A 21,720-nucleotide genomic window follows, 5' to 3' on the forward strand; every position below is an offset into this window, starting at 1 on the left:
GAGCCCAATTGATGGCTTAATCTTGTAATTCATGAAGCAAGTTTCTAAAATTCCAATTTTGCCCTTGGCCTCCTTTCGTAATTTCACACCAATGCATTCATAGTCAACACATTCATACTAAGCAAAGTCCAAATTTGGCCTCATTCATTACGAATCAAAATTATTTCGCATTTTCCGAATATGCAAAAATGTCGGATGTAACAGTCTCCCACAGTAAACTCAAGCTCGTGGCGCCTCATATCCGTATAAGACTTCTGTCGACTTTGAGCTGTCTTGAGTCGTTGCATAATGAGGATCACCTTCTCGATTGCTTCGTGAACTGAATCGAGACCTAACAAATCTACTTCGGTGGGTTCAAACCACCCAATTGGAGATCTACAATGCCTCCCATATAGTGCTTCATATGAAGCCATCTGAATACTCGCTTGTTAACTATTATTGTAAGCAAACTCCACAAGAGGTAGATGTTCATCCCAATCACCTTCAAAGTCAATTGCATAAGCCCGTAACATGTCTTCCAGAGTTTGTATAGTTCTCTCTGCCTGCCTATCCGTCTGAGGATGAAAGGCAATGCTCAAGTTCACTCGAGTTCCCAAAGCTTCTTGGAACGATTTTAAAAAATGAGCAGTGAATTGAGTACCTCTGTCAGATATGATAAATATCGGAATCCCATGTAATCTAACGATCTCCGTCAAATATAACTTGGCGTAATGCGCCGCAGTATCCGTTGTCTTCACAGGAAGGAAATGAGCAGACTTGGTGAGTCTATCCACGATCACCCAAATAGAATCGAACTTGGCCTTTGTGCGGGGTAAACCCACGACAACATTTATATTAATCATCTTCCAATCTCAATGTTCTGAGCCAAACCACCAGGCCTTTGGTGTTCGGCCTTCACCCATTGACAATTCAAACAATTCGCCACAAAGTTAGAGATATCTGCCTTCATGCCCTTCCGCCAATAGTGTTGTTTCAAATCCTTATACATCTTGGTAGATCCCAGATGCACAGTATATTTAGAACTATCCGCCTCCACCATTAACTCTTGTCAAAGACATCAACATCAGGGACACATAAACGTCCTTGCAACTTTAAGACATCGTCACCGGTACCCACGGTGAATGAGGTGTATTCACCCATTTCCACTCCATCTCGCAGCTTCACCAAAAGTCTATCTTCATATGGTTTGGACTTAATTCTCTCTACAATATCAGATCACGTTTGCTCAATTCCTACTAGATTCCTATTTTCAGTTTCATCGAGTCGAACTCCAAGGCCAGCAAGTGTTCGAATTTCCTTTCCCATCGGCATATCTTGAGAACGTAAATATGCTAACGTGCCCATAGACTTTCGGCTCAAAGCATCAGCAATAACATTCGCCTTACCAGGATGATACAAGATGTTCAAGTCGTAATCCTTTAACAACTCTAACCATCTTCTCTGTCTAAGATTCAACTCTCGATGCTTGAAGATATATTGCAAGCTCTTGTGATTAATGAAAACATCACAGTGCTCACCATACAAGTAGTGACGCCAAATCTTTAGAGAAAAGACTACAACAGCCAATTCCAAATCATGAGTTAGATAATTTTTCTCATGCTTCTTCAACCGTCGTGAAGCATAGGCTATTACCTTACCATTCTACATCAACACAGAACCCAAACCAATTCTGGAAGCATCACAGTAAACTACATAGCCACCAGACCCTGAAGGAAGAGTCAAAATAGGAGCCGAAGTCAATCTCACCTTAAGGTCTTGAAAGTCTTTTCATAGGCTTCAGACCATTGGAACTTAGCAGTCTTCTGAGTCAATTTCATCAATAGTGAAGCTATCAATGAGAAACCTTCCACAAACTTTCGATAGTAACTTGCCAAATCTAAGAGCTACGAATATCCGCTACACTCGTGGGTCTCGTCCAGTCCTTAACTGCTGAAATTTTCTGCGGATCTACCCTAATACCTTCGCTAGACACCACATGGCCCAAGAAAGCCACAGAGTTAAGCCAGAACTCACACTTAGAAAATTTTTCGTAATGCTTGTTCTCCTCAAGAGTTGCTAAGGTTATTTTCAAGTGATCTGTATGTTCCTTACGACTCTTCGAATACACCAAAATATCTTCAATGAAGAAAATGATGAAAAGATCAAGAAAAGATTTGAACACACGATTCATTAGGTCTATAAATGCAGTAAGGGAATTCGTCAGACCAAAGGACATCACCAAAAATTCAAAGTGTCTGTAATAAGTACAAGAAGTTGTTTTTGGAATATCTTGCTCCTTTATCTTCAGCTAATGGTACCCAGACCTCAAATTAATCTTGGAGAAGAACTTAGCACCCTGAAGTTGGTCGAACAGGTCATCTATCCTACGCAAATGATGCTTATTTTTAATGGTCACCTTATTAAGCTGACAATAATTAACACACATTCTAAGAGAACCATCCTTCTTTCTAACGAATAGGACCGGAACACCCCAAGGTGAGGTACTTGGTCGAATAAAACCTTTATCCAACAAGTCCTTCAATTGGTCTTTCAACTCCCATAGCTCTGCCGGAGCCATACGATCTGGTGGAATTGAGATTGGTTGAGTATCGGGAATAAAATCAATCTGAAAATCAATAACTCTATCCGGCGGAATGATCGGAAGATGTTTTGGAAATACCTCGGCAAATTCATTAACTATAGGAACAGACTCAAATTCGGGTACTACGGCTTGAGTGTCATTGATGGATACTAGATGATAAATACACCTTTTCAAGATTATTTTTTAGCCTTAAGATAAGAAATAAACCTACCTCGAGGCTTAGCAATTTCACCTTTCGACACAATAACTGGTTCATTAGGAAATTCAAAACGAGCTAATTTATGTTGATAATCCACATTTGCATAACACTCAGATATTCAATCCATCCTCATAATCACATCAAAATCTACCATCTCTAGTTTAAACAAGTCAGCTATAGTCTCACGACCATTAATTACTACTACACAATTTTTATAAACTCTAGAAGCAATAACAGGAACACTAGCAGGGGTATCCACAGAGAAGGGTTCTAATAATAGTTCGGGCTCCACCTCAAAGTCAAGAGCAGAATATGGTGTCACAGAGATTTGAACCCGGATCAATCAACGAATACGCATCAAAAGAGCAAATAGTGAGAATATCCTTGACCACGACATCTGAGGTTTCAGCTGCCTCCCTGTTAGTTAACCCATAAAGTCGACCTTGTCCCCTATTGGCGGTGTTAGAAAACACATTATCAGTCCCATTACCACGGGCATTAGGAACGTTGTTAGTATTGCCAGCAGGCAGATTCTTAGCAACAATAGGAGCAGACAGATTTTTTCTTTGGCCAAAAGAGTTAGCCGTTTCACGTAGCCATTTCCTACACTCCCTCTTGATATGACCCCTTATACAACAATGGTGACAAATACGATCATCTCATCTAGAAGAGTGTTGGTTATTACCTTGCGAATACCTGTTCTGATTATTATTCCTCTGACCTTGTCTACCAGACAGAGCACTGCATTAGAGTAAGCACCAGTCTGTGCAAGTGCATAATACCCTCCTTTGCCTCCATTTTGTGAACCACTGAAGCCACCCGAAGATCGGACCTTCTTACTTTGTTCCCTTCCTAACCTTTCTTCACACTACCAATTCTCTTATTGTTCGATGACCCAACTAGGGATGAAAATATGCAAATAGGGGACATAGCAGCATCAGCACACACAGACTTGATACGCGACACCAACCCACACACAAATCGGCTCAAGTTGTGCTTTTCTGACGAAATCACATACATTGCATACCTCGCCAGACGAGTAAACTTCAAACTATACTCACAAACGGACATAGTTCCCTGCTCAATCTTCTCAAAATTAGCAACCAAAGCAAATTGTTCCTCATCAGACAGAAATCTCTCCATGAATGCCTCCTCAAATTCAGCCCAAGTAAGAGCTGGAGAATTATTACCCCTCTTAGTCTCCCACAATTCGAACCAAGCATGAGCAACATCTTTCCATTGTTATGCTGCAAATTCCACAAGTTCAGAACCATGAGCACCCATTGCCCTTAGAGCTTTGAAAATCTCATCCATAAAGTACTGGGGATCATCTTCTTCTCGTGAACCAAAGAACTTAGGCGGATTCAACCAAACAAATTGCTTAAGTCTTTCTCCCCCACCAAGCGACAGATCTGCACCCCTACGTTGATGTTGAGCTGCCAAAAGGGTGGTAAGCATCTAGATTACATTCTGCATCGATCTAATATCAGCCATGCCTGCAACATGGGCAGTTGGTGCTGGTGGTGGTACCTGGTCTCCATTGTTGTTTTCAACCGCGGCATTAGCTTTAATAGTGGTGCGGTTATTGATCCTAGCGGCTCGTCCGCCAGATAATGAATTAGAAGCACCATTGCTTCCTTGGTTAGCAACTCTCGGACAAGTCAAAACCATTTCTGAGAAGCATGAATTAACGAACACGTCAGAACGATCCTAACGGAATTTCAAGATCTATAGCACCATCCAGAATAAAGAATGAGAAACACCTATAAATGTCCTGGTAGTCTTTCGATCATGCAGGTGATCAGGCTGCACAAGGAAGACTCCACTAGACACAGCTCCACAGATACAGATAAATCCTAGGATACATCTAAACCTAGGCTCAGATACCAAGCCTGTCATGCCCCATAACCCACCCTAGGCGTAATAGGCATCCGATGAAAACTGTTACAGAAGAAATAAATAAATTTTAACTCATTGTGTTGTTTATCACATTTAGGTATTTCTATCATGACCTCAAGATCATCAACAAGCCACTCACAGGAAACAAAAGTATAACACATACATAAAGGACCAAATCAACATAATGAAAGGATGACCACTTAAGGTTCCCTAAACCGCATAGAAGCATCACATCAGGGTTATCAACCTCAATGGCTACCCTTCCTCTCGAATAGATAGGCAGAGACCACACCGGGATTATGAATCCTCGATGGCCGCTCTTCCTCCTGAATGGCTAGGCTAACCCCGCTAGGATCCATAGTGACTATCCTTCCTCCGGAGTAGCTAGGCCAAACACAAACAATAGAATCATAGCATAAAAGCCAAATCACAATCAAAGCTTGGAAGCCGATTTACTCATTATGAATTGTGTTCATCATCCCATTAATAGGGATATACATACATTATCAACTAATTTAAAAATCATATTCAACCATTAATCAATTACGACTCAACTCAACCCGTTCATAGGGAAAAACACTACAAATGTTACTACCATCTATGTTCTCGTGAAAAATATCCCTTATGGGGTAATCCAAGTTCAAGTTTCAAGATTTGTACTTTAGTTCAACAACCTATAGATATAAAATAATGATTTTATATATAGAATATAATGTTTAAGGTTCCATGAGGGCTTGTCCCTCACACACATAAAACCTTGTCAAAGAAAACATATTTCAAGTTGAGAAAGTATGTTCAAAAGAGAGACACACAACAATCACTCTACAATATATTTAGACGATAATGATTGGAACTTTAATCACTTCTATGAGTTTTCCTTCAATTTCAGAAACTAGAGCTTTTTTTCTAAGATTTAAATCTTGTTCTTGAATCCTCCATGAATCACCCATAGATTATTATTGCTTCCAATACCCTACACTAGTCCAAATACTCTAAATAATTTTATCAAGTATCAAAGAACATACCCTTAAGAAGTTTCCCAAAGTCTCTTTCAATTTCTCTTTCACAAGAATGTAATTGAAGGATGAACTAACATTAATTTGATGTTAGATTGATATAGTAATAATGGGAATTGATTAAGAACTTACCTTAGATGTTTTGGGGAAGTCTTAGGGTTGTTTTCTCTCAAAAAGTCGCCCAAAACGAAGTGGGGAAGGGTTTTGACGAGTTAGAAGCTTATATAGCTTGTAACCAGAAAAACGGGGCCTCGCGCCACCCTTTGCGCCTCAAGGCCAGCACGAGGTGCCTCTTCTACACCACCCTTGCATCGCAAGTATGGCGCACATGGCCAAAAGTTCGTCTGAAACACGAAAACTTGTGCCACCCTTGCTACGCAAAGGTGTCGCGACTGCCTATAGCGTTCAGTATAACAGGCATAACTCCTAGAACAGAGCTCCATTTGAGCTCCACCATATATGGTTGGAAAGACATTTTAATTATCTACGACTTATATTCTTTGAATTTTCTCAATTTCCTAACACAACTACCCGAAAACTGGGCATAAGTGAGAACTACCTCAGACTTAGGTGAATTTAAGAGCTCTTAAGAACTTCACTGTTTTGTTTGACTTCAAAACGACTATCTTCCACTGGAATTCATCTCGAAAGGATTCATATAGCTAAAATTTCAACTTAATACCAATTTCACACATTCACACCTAATCCGAATTTACGGAGTGTTACATTGTCTTTTGTTCTTTAACTTTTATTCCTACACTGCTTTCAAGAAGTGTTTAGTAGGTTTATTTCTCAAGTATTCTAAGTTTTACACTTGGCTAAAGTTATTCAAGGTGTGTCTTTGCAGTAGAGTTATTATAAAGGTTTTGGAATAGAGTTATTGTAAGGGGGAGGGATTAATAGTTTAATTCCTAGGTTGCAATAGTTTTTAATCTGAAGTTTGCTCGTTTATAGTAAAGTTTGAGCAAATCCTACTACAGTGGGTCGTGATTTTACTCCACTTGAGCAAGGAGGTTTCTACATAAATATCTTGTGTTATTTACTTTCTGTTTGACTTAGAGGAATAGATGGAGAACCTGTTTCTCTATACTGTTTGGTGGACTCGTATATTATGTCACCTTATGTTTTATTAATGCAAGTTCGACGATTTAGCAAAAAAAATCCCTAATTTCAACTTTCCACATGGCATGTTTAAGGCCACGAGATTAAAAGGTATTTTGGTACATTCTACATATTTTTAGTTAACAACAACAAGATTCAAAAGGGTTCTTTACTTTCTCAAACTCCTGCCAAGTCAAAACCAAACAAACATTATGAAACGAAGGGAGTATTAATTTTCGGCTCGTGCTATTTACATTTGTTGTGCAACTCTCGGCTATTCAATCAATATTGGTTGCTTATGCACTTATCCAATCTTAAGATCAGAAGTCGGTACTATACTTCCCCTAGTTGGAAGCGTCCTCCTGATTTGGTTTCCAAATAATATTGTGGCAACGATAGGCCTCTAAAATAATCACATGTAGCATGGAGTTCAGGTTGGTGTTTCACTCATTAATTGTCCATTTATAAATTTTTTCCATTCTGGTATTTAGTTGAAATTTTCGTGCATAAAAGTTAGAAGTTTTTAATCACTTACACTGCATATCATGATTACAAAGTTTACAAATTTACAGGTGATTCCAGTAAAATGCGACAAGATAAATGTAAAAATGGATCTCACTTACTTTTAATTTTATGTCGTTATGTGAATGCACCATAACCGACATCTTCAACATGGTATCATCCAGTAATCTTTGATCTGGATAGTGTTGGTCCTTTGCCTATTGTGCCCTTTTGCCTTTCCGCTCATTCCATTATCTATCTTTCTCAATGAGACCTCGAGGAAAAAGTGGCCCTTGGGAGGATACAAAGGAATGGAGTGGAAGCAGAGTTGCAGGCTCTATACACTACCAAAAAAGCGCCTTTTAGCCACGGTTCCAAAAACTGTGACAAAACTAACCAAAAAATGATAAATTTTCTACGGTGTTAGAACCGATGGCAAAATTTCGTGGGCAAATAAGGCGGGTACTAAATTTCACTCCCACCCTTTATTTTCATTTCCCCCCATTTATTTTTCTTTTGGTGTTTATTAGTTTTCTCTTTCAACAATAGCTCTTTCCACCCAAAAACTTCACCCAAAATTCGTACTCCACCAAAATCATTCGATTGCTTCATGAAAATTCAACTGATTCACCGTGCATAGCTTCGAATAGTAGCGGAAAATTGTAGAATCGCTTCTTCCAGGTAACAAATGTTTGAAAGTGGTAAATCTTTTTGTTCAATCTTCAATGGGTTCCTTTTAGGGTTTCTTTTTGTGCAAAATCTGAAAGTTTTTAGGGAAAGGAACAATTTTGGAAAGAAATTCCCTATGCATGAAAGAAATTTGGCTTTGGTCGCTTGTGTTCGTGAGTTTTACTTTGAGGTACTTTTGTGTGTGGAATTGCTTTTGTGATTTTTGATTAATAAAACTACCACTACTGGGAGCGAAGCATCTATATGTAACACCAACTATGGATTAAGTGTAACTCTGTTTTCATAACTCAATTTCAATGGATTTAAACTATAGGCAAGTGTAGCCTATGTTGAAACTGTTTGAGAAGTGAGTTGAGAAAGTGTGACTTTATTATGGTATTAGATAATTAGAAGAAGCTATTCGACTATTCGATCACAGATTTATATTAGCTACTGAGTCTTTGCTGAACTTTGAGTAAGTGCTATGCGATGCTTGTACCGTTTGGTTTCTGGAAGATGAAATATTTTGAAATTTGTACCGTTTGGTTTATGGAAGATGAAATATTTAATTGGTGAAATTATCTTCACACAAAATTGTGTCATGGAAATAGAACTAGGACCTGTTAATCTACATGGCTTGTTTCAGTTTATTCTAGTTGTCCTTGTAGTGTTGTCTTCTCCCTCTTTTCAATAGATTTAAGTAACTTAAAGTTTTGTATCCTTTAAAGTAACCTCTGCATAAAAACTATCATATTCTAGGAGACCATGAAAAGAAAACGCAAGAATTCAGCTCAAGCATTGTTGGAAAGTCTAAGAGGACAGCAAGCTGATAATAATAGCCCAACTTCTCAAAATCTGCAGCAACAAATTAGTGGTGATCAATTTGATGCCCAACATGAGAATGAGAACATAGAAACCCCTACACTCAGTGATGACAACTTAAATTCTTCGTCAAGCTCTAATGAAGCTAACTCACAGCAGAAAGAGAAAGAGGAGCCCTTACTTGTCAATATCAGAGGTTAGAGATAAACTTAATGCAATTGTTGAATTGAAATAATGGAGTTTGATTGGTTGTTTAAAACTGTTATATCTTGGAAGTTTTTTTGTTTGCTTGTTCTTGTTTAGGTATGGAATGTGTGTTTGTGTGTGAAATGAAGACTCTAACTCTTCATCTTATGTTGTTGTTAACAAAAGAATTGAATTCCACTTTCCTGGAAACATAAGAATGCAATTCCGCTTTCTCATTAATGTTGATGATTGCTTGTTAAATGATAGATATTTCGACTGGAGAAATTACAACTCAAAAGATGCAAGCAGATTGAGTTTGGAACTTGGAAAAAAATAAAAAAATTATGGTGGAACTCAACGGGGATGGACAAGGAAGTGATAATGGTTCAAACTTGCTTGTTAGATTTCTTGGCAAACTTTCTCAAAAGTCAATAATTTGTCCAATATCAGTTGAGAGATGGGATAGAATGCCAGACGCGAAAAATCGCCTACAGTGGCAGCTTATTGAGGTAACTATCTTAATTTTTTCAGGTTCAATTAGTATATCTTTTTTCATTAAATATTGGTTCATGAATGTAAATTCATTTGAAGGAGAATTTTGAGTTTGATTATGCTGTTGGAATTAAATGGGTGATGCATACTTTACGCGATAGATGGAGGGCCTATAAATATACATTAAGAAATAAAACCTTCTACCCTAACAAAAGTAAGGAAGAGATACTTGCTAATCCTCCGGAATACGTGGATTCTATTGAGTGGGCTGCTTTTGTGCATCACTATCAAGAAGAGAAGATGAAGGTAATTGTTCTTTCATAAAAGTCTAGTTATCTCACTTAATTCATGTCCAATAAAATCAATATATATATATATATATATATATATATATATATATATATATATATATATATATATATATATATAATTAAATTGATCTTTGAGAATCGCAGAAACAAAGTGAACAAAATACAAGAAATCGAAGTAAACTTAAAGTCCCGCATGCCGGTGGTAGCAAAAGCAATGCAAGGAGAGGTCGTCAAATGGTAAGTTTCTTTACCTTGAATTTTGTTTTGAAAATCACTTTATTATACCAAATAAAATGTGTTGCATGCTACTTTGTTTTTTAATCTATACTTGATTAATGATAGGAGAAAAAACATGGAAGGCCTGTGTGCCGAAGTGAGGTTATTTTGTCAACTTTAATGAAAAAGAATGGCAACTATGTGAATGAAGAAGGGAAGATTATAGCTGTAAGTTCCAAACACTTATCCATTTTCAAATTTCAGTTATAATGTTGTTTTCTGGTGATAATTTTCTCAAAAATGGACTTTATTTGTTTCCCTTTATTATGTGTATCTGATGAGAACAATGAGTTTGTGAACCTTCTAGTGCTCAACTATAAGTCCTTAATGGTGTAAAAAATGCATCAACTCTGGTTTCCCTCCTGAACTCAATAGCCGACTAAGTAAGTGAGTGTGGAGTGCTGAACTTGAAAAATAGGAGTAGAATTTTGGGTGCAACTACTATTTTATCTCACCAGTTATGCATTTTGACATGCTAAATGTATAGGGAGTGTGTGTTTGTCCTTTTTTTTTTTTTGTTGTCCTTAAGGCATGAGCTGTGTTTTAGGCTCTAGAATGTTAAAATATGTTAAGTACCAGTCTGTCCTTGGGTTTTAGCCACACTCTTGCCATCTATCTGATAGGATTCAATACAAACTTAATACTTACTATTTCTATGAAAACATTCAGTGTACAGTTACAATATATATAGAAAACATTCAATGTACAGTTCTAATAACTCTAATGTCCAGAACACCCCACACTTCTATCCTGTTTCACCTTTGATGCCCAGCCTCGTACTCTAGCTGGACATGCATATGCTAGTCATTCATGGAAAACTGAGTAGAGCTGGTAGTAATTTCGGACGTCTTCAATTTGAGCTTGAAGATGTCACATTCAACCCACATCCCCAATCTGCAAATATGATTATAAAGACATAAATATTAAATAAGGTCTTGTAGTAATCAATTATGATGTCGTTGTCTTTTTTAGTGTGTCTTTTGCCGCTTGTACATGTCTTTAGGCCATTCTCCTAACATGTTGATCTATTTGTTAACCATTACCAAAATGATTAATTGCTTTGCTTTCTCCTAGTTTGTAGTTGGACTTCTAGTTTAGTGATAATGCTTTCTTTTCCCCTGGGATGTTAGCAGCATTGGTATGAAATATCTCATTTATTTTCTTTTACTTGTAGGATAAAATATCGGAGCATCTATCTCAAGATCAAGAACATGCTGCCACTTTAGGTGTTCCGTTGAAGATATTGGCTCATCCTAATGATGCTATTGGAAAAGTATATGGAGCTGAACATTCTGGTCGTGTGCGTGGTTTGGGTGGTAATATTTGCCCCTCGACTGCTTTTGGAATGCCTAAACATTCAATTAGTCATGCGAATCTTGGTGGTTCTAGTAATATGTCTCATCTACGTGTTGAAGACCTAGAGAAGCATGTAGGAACCTTGAAAGAGAAGCTCATTGGATATGAAGAGACCAAAGAAAAACTTGAGGATACCAAGGAACAACTTGTGGAGACCAAGGAACGGCTTGCGCAAAATGAGAATCACTTGGCAACTCTTCATAGGTTTTTACAAGCTAAATTTGGTAGTGAGTTGCCTAGTTTCAACTTAGATTCTTCTTAGCCTTTTGTGCATAGTATGTTTTTGAACCACTAAATATGTAGTGTACATAACTTTTTGTATTTCCATTACACTAGTAATTGTGGTGGCTTTTTTGTCTATTCAACGCTTGAAACTTATGTTTAATTTGAGATATATGATAAGTAGAACATTGAAACTTTGATCTTGTGTATTATGCCCAATGTATTAGTGAATGCTTATCATTATGTATTGATACCAGGAAAATGTAGGGAAATAATTCTATTTTAAAAAAAAAAAAAACTGAGCACATTTGCCATGGTTCAACCATGGCTAAAAAGTATAACTGAATTTGTATACTACTTACATTATCCCTTAAATTAGCCACGGTTCTCGTGTGGGTAATTAAAAATTCCAAATATATTTTCATTTTTCTGCTGCAAAATTTAGCCATGGTTGGACCGTGGCTAAAGATAAAATAAACCGTGGCCAAATAAAGGTTACCACGGACGCAAAAACCGTGGCTAATGCGCGAGCGACGCCCCTGATGGGCATGCTTGTAACCGTGGCTAACTTATTGTGGCGAGATACTGGTAGCCACGGTTTAGGTGCCCTTTAGCCACGATTTTTCGCGTGGCTAAATGCCGCGTTTTTTGTAGTGATAGAGAGAGAAGACAAAGGGGAAATGGAAGAGATTGTCACATTTATCACTTTTTGTGGTTAATGTAGCGTCCAAGTTTCTACAGCAAGTCATAGGTATAGACTCGATAGTACTGTTGAGGCATATGTTTCTTCAATCCATAGGATTCTTATCATGGCTCTTTTATCGCACTGCTAGTGTCGTTCGAATTGGAGAAACCAGAGTTACATCTTCTCCGGCCGAGGAAGTACACTAGTTTTCACTTGTGTAGGCATACTTCTCGCCCAAGTAATTCTTCATTTCTCTTCTAGGTTAGAATTCTCTTAAAGTGATCATTTTTATTATTTGAAATAACATGTAAAACTTTTTTCTATATTTCTAGGTTTATTTGTCAGGTCTCTTCCTTTCTAAGGAAATCCTAACTATCATCCGAGCACACAGACTTCCTATATTTCCATATCATTTATCATTTCCCTAGTAGGAAACTATTCGTTGTTAAGTGGAGCTTGTGATTGGACCAAAGCATCCTACCCTGAATTACTACGGGCATGTTTGAAGATTACCAATCTTTATTCATGACACTAGTCATGAACCAACAATTTTATGAATTTTTTGCGTTATGGAAGTTTGAATCCGCGACTTAAATAGCACAAAAAAAAAAGTTGAATCAAACTAGTACAAAAAAAAAAAAAAACATAAGTAGTATTCACGCACGAATTTCGTGCGTGAATGGGGTCATCAAAAAAAAAAAAGGAACATTAGTAGTCACGCATGAATTTTGTGCGTTAATGTTGGGGCTTTTTTTTTTTTTTTTTTTTTTTTTGCGTTACCTTTCCAATCACGTTTTTTTCCATGGACAAAGATTAGTCATGTTTTAAAATCCCAAAATATCAATATTTTATATAAAACTTAATATTTTTTTTTGCGTACAATAATGTCGGCTCATTACATGAAGTCCACCTAAACGTTTGGATCGTCGTTTTAGGGGTTCTAAAGTGCCCCGAAGCAAGTTTTGAAACTTGTAATATTTATAGGGTTTTGATTTAAGTGTTTTATTATATTTGAATGTACAAATTTAAATATTTGATTTAATAATAATTCATCCAATACGAGAGGTCTATACTAATTAAAAAATAATTCATTCCATTTAATTACAATACTAATTCAAAGCAATTATTGTATTGCTTTGAATTAGTATTGTAATTAAATGGAATGAATTATTTTTTAATTAGTATAGACCTCTCGTATTGGATGAATTATTATTAAATCAAATATTTAAATTTGTACATTCAAATATAATAAAACACTTAAATCAAAACCCTATAAATATTACAAGTTTCAAAACTTGCTTCGGGGCACTTTAGAACCCCTAAAACGATGATCCAAACGTTTAGGTGGACTTCATGTAATGAGCCGACATTATTGTACGCAAAAAAAGATATTAAGTTTTATATGAAATATTGATATTTTGGGATTTTAAAACATGACTAATTTTTGCCCAAAGTATGGGAAAAAACGTGATTGGAAAGGTAACGCAAAAAAAAAAAGCCCCAACATTAACGCACAAAATTCATGCGTGACTACTAATGTTCCTTTTTTTTTTTTGATGACCCCATTCACGCACAAAATTCGTGCGTGAAAGGCCAAAAATGTGTTTTTGCAGTTTGGTCCTTTCACGCACGAAATTCGTGCGTGAATACTACTTATGTTCTTTTTTTTTTTTTTGTACTACTTTGGTTCAACTTTTTTTTTTTTTTGTGCTATTTAAGTCGCGAATTCATGGAAGTTTGGGTCTTCGCCTTTCTTGCTGCTCGTATTCTATAAACTGGGTACTCGATTTTATTATAGATAAGTAAATTAATGTGAAATAAATGCAAAAAAAAGTTGGATTTGTGCAAAGCATGTGCATCTTCTCTCTTAACATATAAACACTAAGAGAAAAGTCGCAGCAAAAATCCTCGTGTTGAATTGAGTCTTATAATATAATAATGTAGTGTTTGTATGATATTACAAAAAATCTTCCAAACTATCAAAACTATGATGGACACAGATTTGACGATTCACGTGGTACTATTGCCATGAATGGGTTCTGGGTCAGATTCTCAAAAGCAATTTACGAAAGAGCAGTCAAGTCCATAACAAACAACTTTTATTCTTAATTTTTTGGCTCATACTCTTTACGTTTATATGTAACTCTCGGTCATTCCATTAGTATGGGCCGCCTATGCACTTATCCAATCTAGGGGCTAGAATTCGGTACTCGTTTTTTTTTATCTATACTTTTCCAGTTGGAAGCGTCCGGTTCCAAAATAATATTGTCGCATCCGTAGGCCTCTCAATCATGGGATGTAGCATGCAGTTCCAAAATTAGCTTGGTGTTCCTCTCAGTAATTGTCCATTTGTAGATTTATTTATTTTTTCCTTTCTGGTATCTAGTTGAAATTTTATTGAAGGAAATTAGAAGTTATGAATTCACTTGCACTACATATCATACTTAGAAAATTTACAGGTTTACTAGTGATCCAAGTCATATACGACGAGATATATGTAGGAGATGTGCAAAAGTTAGTCTCACTTACTTCCAATTTTAAGGAGGCGTACTAGTGATAAATGTACTAGTGATTCAGGTTTACTTTGCGTATTGTGGAGTTTTTGTCTTTCCGCTCATTCCATTATCGATCTTTCTTAAGGAGACCCGAGCACACAGGATTCCTCTAGTAGGGTGCTATTCATTGTTAAATGGACCTTGTGATTGGACCGGAGCATTCTAACCCGAAGGAACCACAATACTATACAGGGGCATCTTTGGAGATGATCACATCTTTATTCATGACAGCAGTCATGAACCAGCAGTTTTATGGCTTCTATGTGTTATGAAAGTTTGGGTCTTCAGCTTTTTTTCTTCTCATATTCTATTCATAGGGTACTTGATTCTATTGGAGCTAAGGAGATTAATTTACAATAAATGCCAAAAAATAAAAAGTTTCGTTCGTGCAACACATGTGCAACTTATCTATAATATAACATATAAACACTAGAGAGAAGTCTTAACAAAAATTCTCGTGTTGAATTTAGTCTTGTAATATAATAATGCAGTCCTTGCATGATATTACGTAAAAAAAACTTCTAAAACTATCAAACTATGATGGACACTGATTTGTTTGTTTGTACGTTATGCTAAAGAAAAGATGCACATACATTGCACGGGCCCGAAAACCTTTTCCATCATAATATAAATAGTCAGAAGTATAATTTTGGCTCATACATTTAAATTTGAGAAAATGAACTAATAATACCACCTAACACACTATATTACAAAATATAAGAATATTTTTTCTTATTTACAAAACATAATAACTTAATTATAAATCATACCAGATTTGAAAATTTAAAAGCTTGTTCTTCCCTTGACCTTTTCACACCCCCCCACCCTTCCTTTGCCCTTTTCCTAGCCGCCACCCTTCCCTTCCCCTTCTCCCCCTTCTACTCAACCTCTGCTTCAAATCTAAGAATTATAACAGGTGCCTATGTCCAGCTATGTTAGAACCTCGACAAAGATAATCGCAAGATGAAGGAAATATAGTTTTTAACTGGAATTCAAATGCCGGAAGCGGTAGCAATAAAGTTTTCCAAAGAAGAATGTTTTAATTATTATCGGTAGATGCTCCTTTCTGATTCATTGATTGAATCTTCAACATATATTATCTTCTTGACCCGTTTCATTCAATTACTCAAAAAATTGAGATTCTTTAACACAGAAGGTTCTTCCTTTTCTGCTGATATACAAATTTCTAAACGACTAAAACGCCTCATAGCAAATATTGGACTTTAACATAATCACTTTCAGTACTACAAGGATTCCTTGTAAACTGACTTGTTTATGCGGACCTTCAACCTATTGCATCCCTTTTTATTTGTTGTAGTTGCATTAAATTTCAGTCAAATTTCAAAGTGAGATTCAAAATTGTATCAAATTTATATGAAAGTTGTATAAAATGTTGTTAAATTTTTAAAAACCTAACATGAACTTTATACAAAATTTTATACAATTATATACATATTTCACACTGTTTTTATACCGTTTTCATATACAAAAAATGTGATAATTCTAAGCCTTGAGCGAAATATACATATTTCATATATAAAATTTTAAGTAAAATTTTTAAGCCTTGGGTGAGATATACATATTTCATATAATTTTCATATAGTTTTCATACACAAAATATTGAGCGAAATTTTTTAGGCTTGAGCGAGATATACACATTTCATACAGTTTTCATACACAAAATCTTGAGTGAAAATTTTAAGCCTTGAGTGAAAATTTTCGTATATGTTTTGTAAAAAATCTAGCGTTATATTTTGTAAACTGAAAAGTATCGTCGTATTTTATAAATATACCCTATTCTTATGTATATTTACGTCATTCTCCCTTTAAATTTTAGTTAGTTGGAGAACCTTTTGCATCATAATACAAAGGGAAAAGTACAGAAACTGCCCATTAAAGGCACAGCATTTTCCGAATTTGCCCATGTATGAAATATTTACCTGAAATGTCCAGAAAGTCTAAAAATTTACCCCAGTTGCCCATTCTACTCTATTGTGTACGAGATCATGTGCTCAGTTAAGCGTTCTTTCTTTTATGGTAGTGAAGTATTCCTTTCATTTATTGCTTTTGTCCTTTTCTTTATTTTCTCCTTTATTGAAGGTGTCCTTTGCTGACATCTTTATTATTTGTTTCCTTTTTTTGGTTTTATTTTGTTTTCTTTTTTTGTCCCTTTCTCTTAATTTCTTCTCTCTTTTTTTTGGTTAGTTTATCTTCTTCTTTTTTTTGTTCCTTTCTCTATTTTTGTCTTTTTTCCTATTTAAAAATAAAAATAAAATATAAAGATAAAGATAAAAATAATAGCTGATTGTTTAAGACTAACAAAAATATAAAGAAAATAAATAACTAGAATGCAATATGAAATAATTAAAAAAACATACTAAAGTCACTAGCTTATTTATTAAAATCTAAATTAATAGAAAACATATGTTAATAAATTTTATTTTTTGCAAATGAAAACAAAACTTATATCTAAAATATGACTACTTTTCGTAATCTGTTTTACAAATAACACTTGCTAAAATTATATAAAAACCACAATTAAACTTAAACTCTATTTGTTGTAAAAAAATAGAAATTCTTTCTCTTTTGAAAGAATGAACATGTCCTTTATGATACCCTATCAGTATATTACATATATCATGTGGGTATTACAGAGGACTAAGGAATATTTTTTTCAAGGAATGAATCATAATCTATGATATTATGTTATTATATGATGTATACCATGTAAGTATCATAGAGTACTGAGAAGTATTTTTGTTTTTTTAAGAAATGAACCAATGTCTATGATACCCTCTCAGAACATAATATATATACCATGTGGATGTCATGGATGATTGATCTCTTTTTTAAGGAAATGAATTAATGCTCTATGATATCTTGTCAGTATATGATATATCATGTGGGTCAGTCATCCATGATACCCTATCAGTATATGATCTATACCATGTGAATATCATAGAGAATTGAGTTGTGCTTTCTTGAAGGAAAGAACAGTCTTATGTAATACTCTGTCAGTATATGATATATACTATGTGGGGTATCAATTATCATAGAGGACTGATGAGTGTTTTTTTTTAAGAAATGAATTGGTCATCTATGATACAATGTCAGTATATGATATCTACAAGGTTAGTATCATAGAGGACTGGGTGTTTTTCTTGAAAGAATGAATGGTCAGTCCTTTATAATACCCTCTCAGTATATGATATCTACCATGTGGGTATCATAGAGGATTCACGAGTGTTATTTTGAAGAAATGAACCAGCCTTTTATGATACTTTGCCAGTACATGATATATACAATGTGGTATCATAGCATATTGTAACAGTATACTTCAACTGCTACCGCTTTGGTATACTATATGCTGAAATAAAGTGTTTTTAATAATTGATAAAGGAAAAATAAAAACAAAATAAAAGATGTACTATATCGGTTGTCTTTTTATTGATATACGAAAAAAAAAAAGTAACAACGATAAAGGAGCTAAAAGGTGTGTAAAATAAGATTATGAAAAACAAGAAATAAAAAAAATCATTGAAAAAATATCAATGAAATTAGAAAAGGAGAGGAAAAAAAAAGAAAATGAGAAAAATAACGACAAAAGGTTTAATGTATAAATTGGTTTGATAACTAATTTAGAAAAACATAAGATGAGAAAAAGAAAGACAGAAGTAATATAAAAAAAAGGTGAACGAATGATTATTGTGGCAGTTATCTTTTCTTATTGCATAGAAAAACAAGAAAAATAAAGAAAAAGAGCAAAAAGAAATTGAATGAAATTAGATTATGGAGGGAAAAAAAAGATATAAAAAAAAGAATTAAATAAAATTAAAAAGGGACAAGAAATAAAGAAAAGGAAACATGGAAAGAAAACAGAAAGAAAAAAAAAAACAAAAGGATGATTAGTTTGATGGGTAGACAGGGATAATTAATCTGCCTTTGATGGGCAATTATATAGTTTACCCTAATAATATAAATGACTATATACTTATAAAGTTACGGATTATCATTTGACCAAATCCGAATCCGAATCTGAATCCGAGCCGAGCGACGACGACGGCGCGAGGGGTGGTCCTCTTCTCAACCCTTTATGAGCTAGAGAATGTGTTGCTTAATATAAGCACACACATAACACTTCCAACCACCAATGTGGGAGAAGTGTTCACTTGAAAGGTTGTTTTTCAAACTTTCATTTCCCTCCACTTTTGTTTCCCTCCATTTCCCAATTCATACTTCAGCTTTAAAGTCTCTCACTTAATGCATTTGTGGACTTTAAACTTAACAATCCTCCACATGAATGGGGAATGGCCATATATGCAACATGCCTAAAAAAAACTTGTGTGATTACAGGTAAGGATTAACCGCATCTGGGTAAGTAGGTTTCCCTTTGAACTTTCCATAGTGAACATACATCGGATATACTCGATCAATCGGTAGATTTGATATCTTTGAACCGTCGTTCTTTAATGTATATCTAGACAACATATGTCACACACTTAACCCTTAACCATTCTTGGTTCTCATTGTTGTGTTCGTTTCAGCCTTGAACACCGCCTGGTTTCATGAGTGTGTAGAGAACTGGCCTTACTCTAATTCTCCTTGAAGCGACTTCCACTTCACGCTCACATAGGTGATTCCTAAACATGTCATCCTGTAGATACACAATTTGATATACTTCATATCAAACTTAGAAACCATTAAAAAGCCTTTGCGCTTTATCCTTGTTCCTGAACATTGTCTTATCATGAGAATGGATTGAGTTTGACGACAATGTTGAACTGTCATTCATAAATTTGTTTGATCTCCTTGAACCTAGATCTTGGGATTTCCAGTCAGCTAGGTGGAATTACCATTTTTATGACTTGTTCTTGGCCATAATCCTATCCCCTTAGATGATTTATCAACTGCCTCTCTAGTTAGGCCTTTTGTAAGTGGATCAGACACATTATCCTTTGACTTTACATAGTCAATTGTGATAATTCCACTAGAGAGTAATTGTCTAACGGTATTATGTATTCGTCGTATGTGACGAGATTTTTCGTTATACATGACGCTTCCAGCCCTTCCTATTGCAACTTGACTATCACAATGTATGCATATAGGTGCCACTGGTTTAGGCCAAAACGGAATGTCTTCCAAGAAATTCCATAGCCATTCAGCTTCCTCGCCAGCTTTATCCAAAGCTATAAATTCTGACTCCATTGTAGAGCGAGCGATACATATCTGCTTGGATGATTTCCAAGACACTGCTCCTCCTCCAATGGTGAAAACGTATCCACTTGTGGATTTAACTTCAGATGATCCGGTGATCCAATTTGCATCACTATATCCTTCAATTACCGCAGGATATTTATTATAGTGCAAAGCATAGTCTTGGGTGTATTGTAAATACCCCAAAACTCTTTTCATTGCCATCCAATGAGTTTGGTCAGGATTACTTGTGTAACGACTCAGTTTACTTATTGCACAAGCTATATCTGGTCGTGTACAGTTCATAATGTACATCAAACTTCCCAACACTCGAGCATAGTCTAACTGAGACTTGCTTTGACCTTGGTTCTTTGTAAAAGCAAGGTTCACGTCAATCAGAGTCTTTGCAACGTTAAACTACAGATACTTGAATTTTTCAAGTACCATCTTAACATAGTGAGTTTGTGACAATGCTAGACCTTGTGGAGTTCTATGGATCTTAATTCCTAGAATTAAATCAGCAACTCCTAAGTCTTTCATATCAAACTTGCTAGCAAGCATACGCTTAGTAGCATTTATGTCGGCAATGTCTTTGCTCATTATCATCATATCATCAACATACAGGCAAACAATGACTAAGTGATTTGGAACGTTCTTAACATAAACACATTTATCACATTCATTAATTTTAAATCCATTTGCCAACATTGTTTGGTCAAAATTTGCATGCCATTGTTTGGGTGCTTGCTTAAGTCCATAAAGTGACTTAACAAGTCGACACACCTTCTTCTCTTTTCCGAGAGTTATGAACCCTTCAGGTTGATCCATATAGATTTCTTCCTCTAACTCGCCATTCAAGAAGGTTGTTTTCACGTCCATTTGATGGATATGGAGTCCGTACACCGCAGCCAACGCTATCAACACCCGAATGGATGTTATCCTTGTTACCGATGAGTATGTATCAAAATAGTCAAGACCTTCTCGTTGTCTGAATCCTTTGACAACGAGTCTTGCCTTATATTTATCAATAGTGCCATCATCTTTCATTTTCTTCTTGAAAATCCATTTGGAGCCTAAAGGTTTGTTTCCCGGAGGAAGATCAACCAATTCCCAAGTATGATTGTTTAATATGGATTGTATTTCACTATTGATTGCCTCTTTCCAATATTGTGCTTCGGAGGAATACATTGCTTCCTTGAAAGTTTGAGGCTCATTCTCTACTAAGAATGTCAAAAAGTCTGGACCAAAGGAAGTCGATGTTCTTTGACGTTTGCTACGTCTTGGATTCTCTTCGTTAGGCATATTTTCCTTTGTTTCTTCCCGAGGTCATTTAGGTCTTTTACTAGACGACTCACATTCTATTTTATACGGATAAATATTTTCAAAAAATTCAGCATTATCAGATTCCATTACCGTATTAACATAAATGTCGGGATTTTCTGATTTATGAACCAGAAAACGATACGCTTTACTATTGGTGGCGTATCCTATAAAAACACAATCAATGGTTTTTGTTCCAATTTTTACCCTTTTGGGTTTAGGAATTTGTACCTTGGCTAAACACCCCCACACTTTGAAATATTTTAAGCTAGGCTTTCTACCTTTCCATTGTTCATATGGAATGGACTTTGTTTTGCTATGGGGCACTCGGTTGAG

General features: G+C 35.5%; 1 protein-coding gene across 4 annotated transcripts; it reads left to right on the forward strand.

Moving 5' to 3' along the window:
- The first annotated feature begins 7,586 nt into the window (after positions 1-7,586).
- LOC132642528 (uncharacterized) lies at positions 7,587-11,829 on the forward strand. Of its 4 annotated transcripts, none has more exons than XM_060359673.1 (7): positions 7,587-7,978; positions 8,726-8,984; positions 9,242-9,483; positions 9,569-9,772; positions 9,922-10,014; positions 10,120-10,221; positions 11,228-11,829. In XM_060359673.1, the coding sequence occupies exons 3-7, from the start codon at positions 9,319-9,321 to the stop codon at positions 11,669-11,671; spliced, it is 1,008 nt and encodes a 335-aa protein (XP_060215656.1). In that variant the 5' UTR covers positions 7,587-7,978; positions 8,726-8,984; positions 9,242-9,318; the 3' UTR covers positions 11,672-11,829. The 4 variants fall into 4 exon arrangements, with proteins under 4 accessions (XP_060215656.1, XP_060215657.1, XP_060215653.1 ...); XM_060359670.1 differs by having other exon boundaries at positions 7,589-7,978; positions 9,566-9,772; XM_060359674.1 differs by lacking the exon at positions 10,120-10,221 and having other exon boundaries at positions 7,588-7,978; positions 9,566-9,772.
- The last annotated feature ends 9,891 nt before the right edge of the window (positions 11,830-21,720 follow it).

The sequence above is a fragment of the Lycium barbarum genome, chromosome 5, assembly GCF_019175385.1.
Source record: "Lycium barbarum isolate Lr01 chromosome 5, ASM1917538v2, whole genome shotgun sequence".
In the NCBI taxonomy this organism is placed as follows: domain Eukaryota; kingdom Viridiplantae; phylum Streptophyta; class Magnoliopsida; order Solanales; family Solanaceae; genus Lycium; species Lycium barbarum.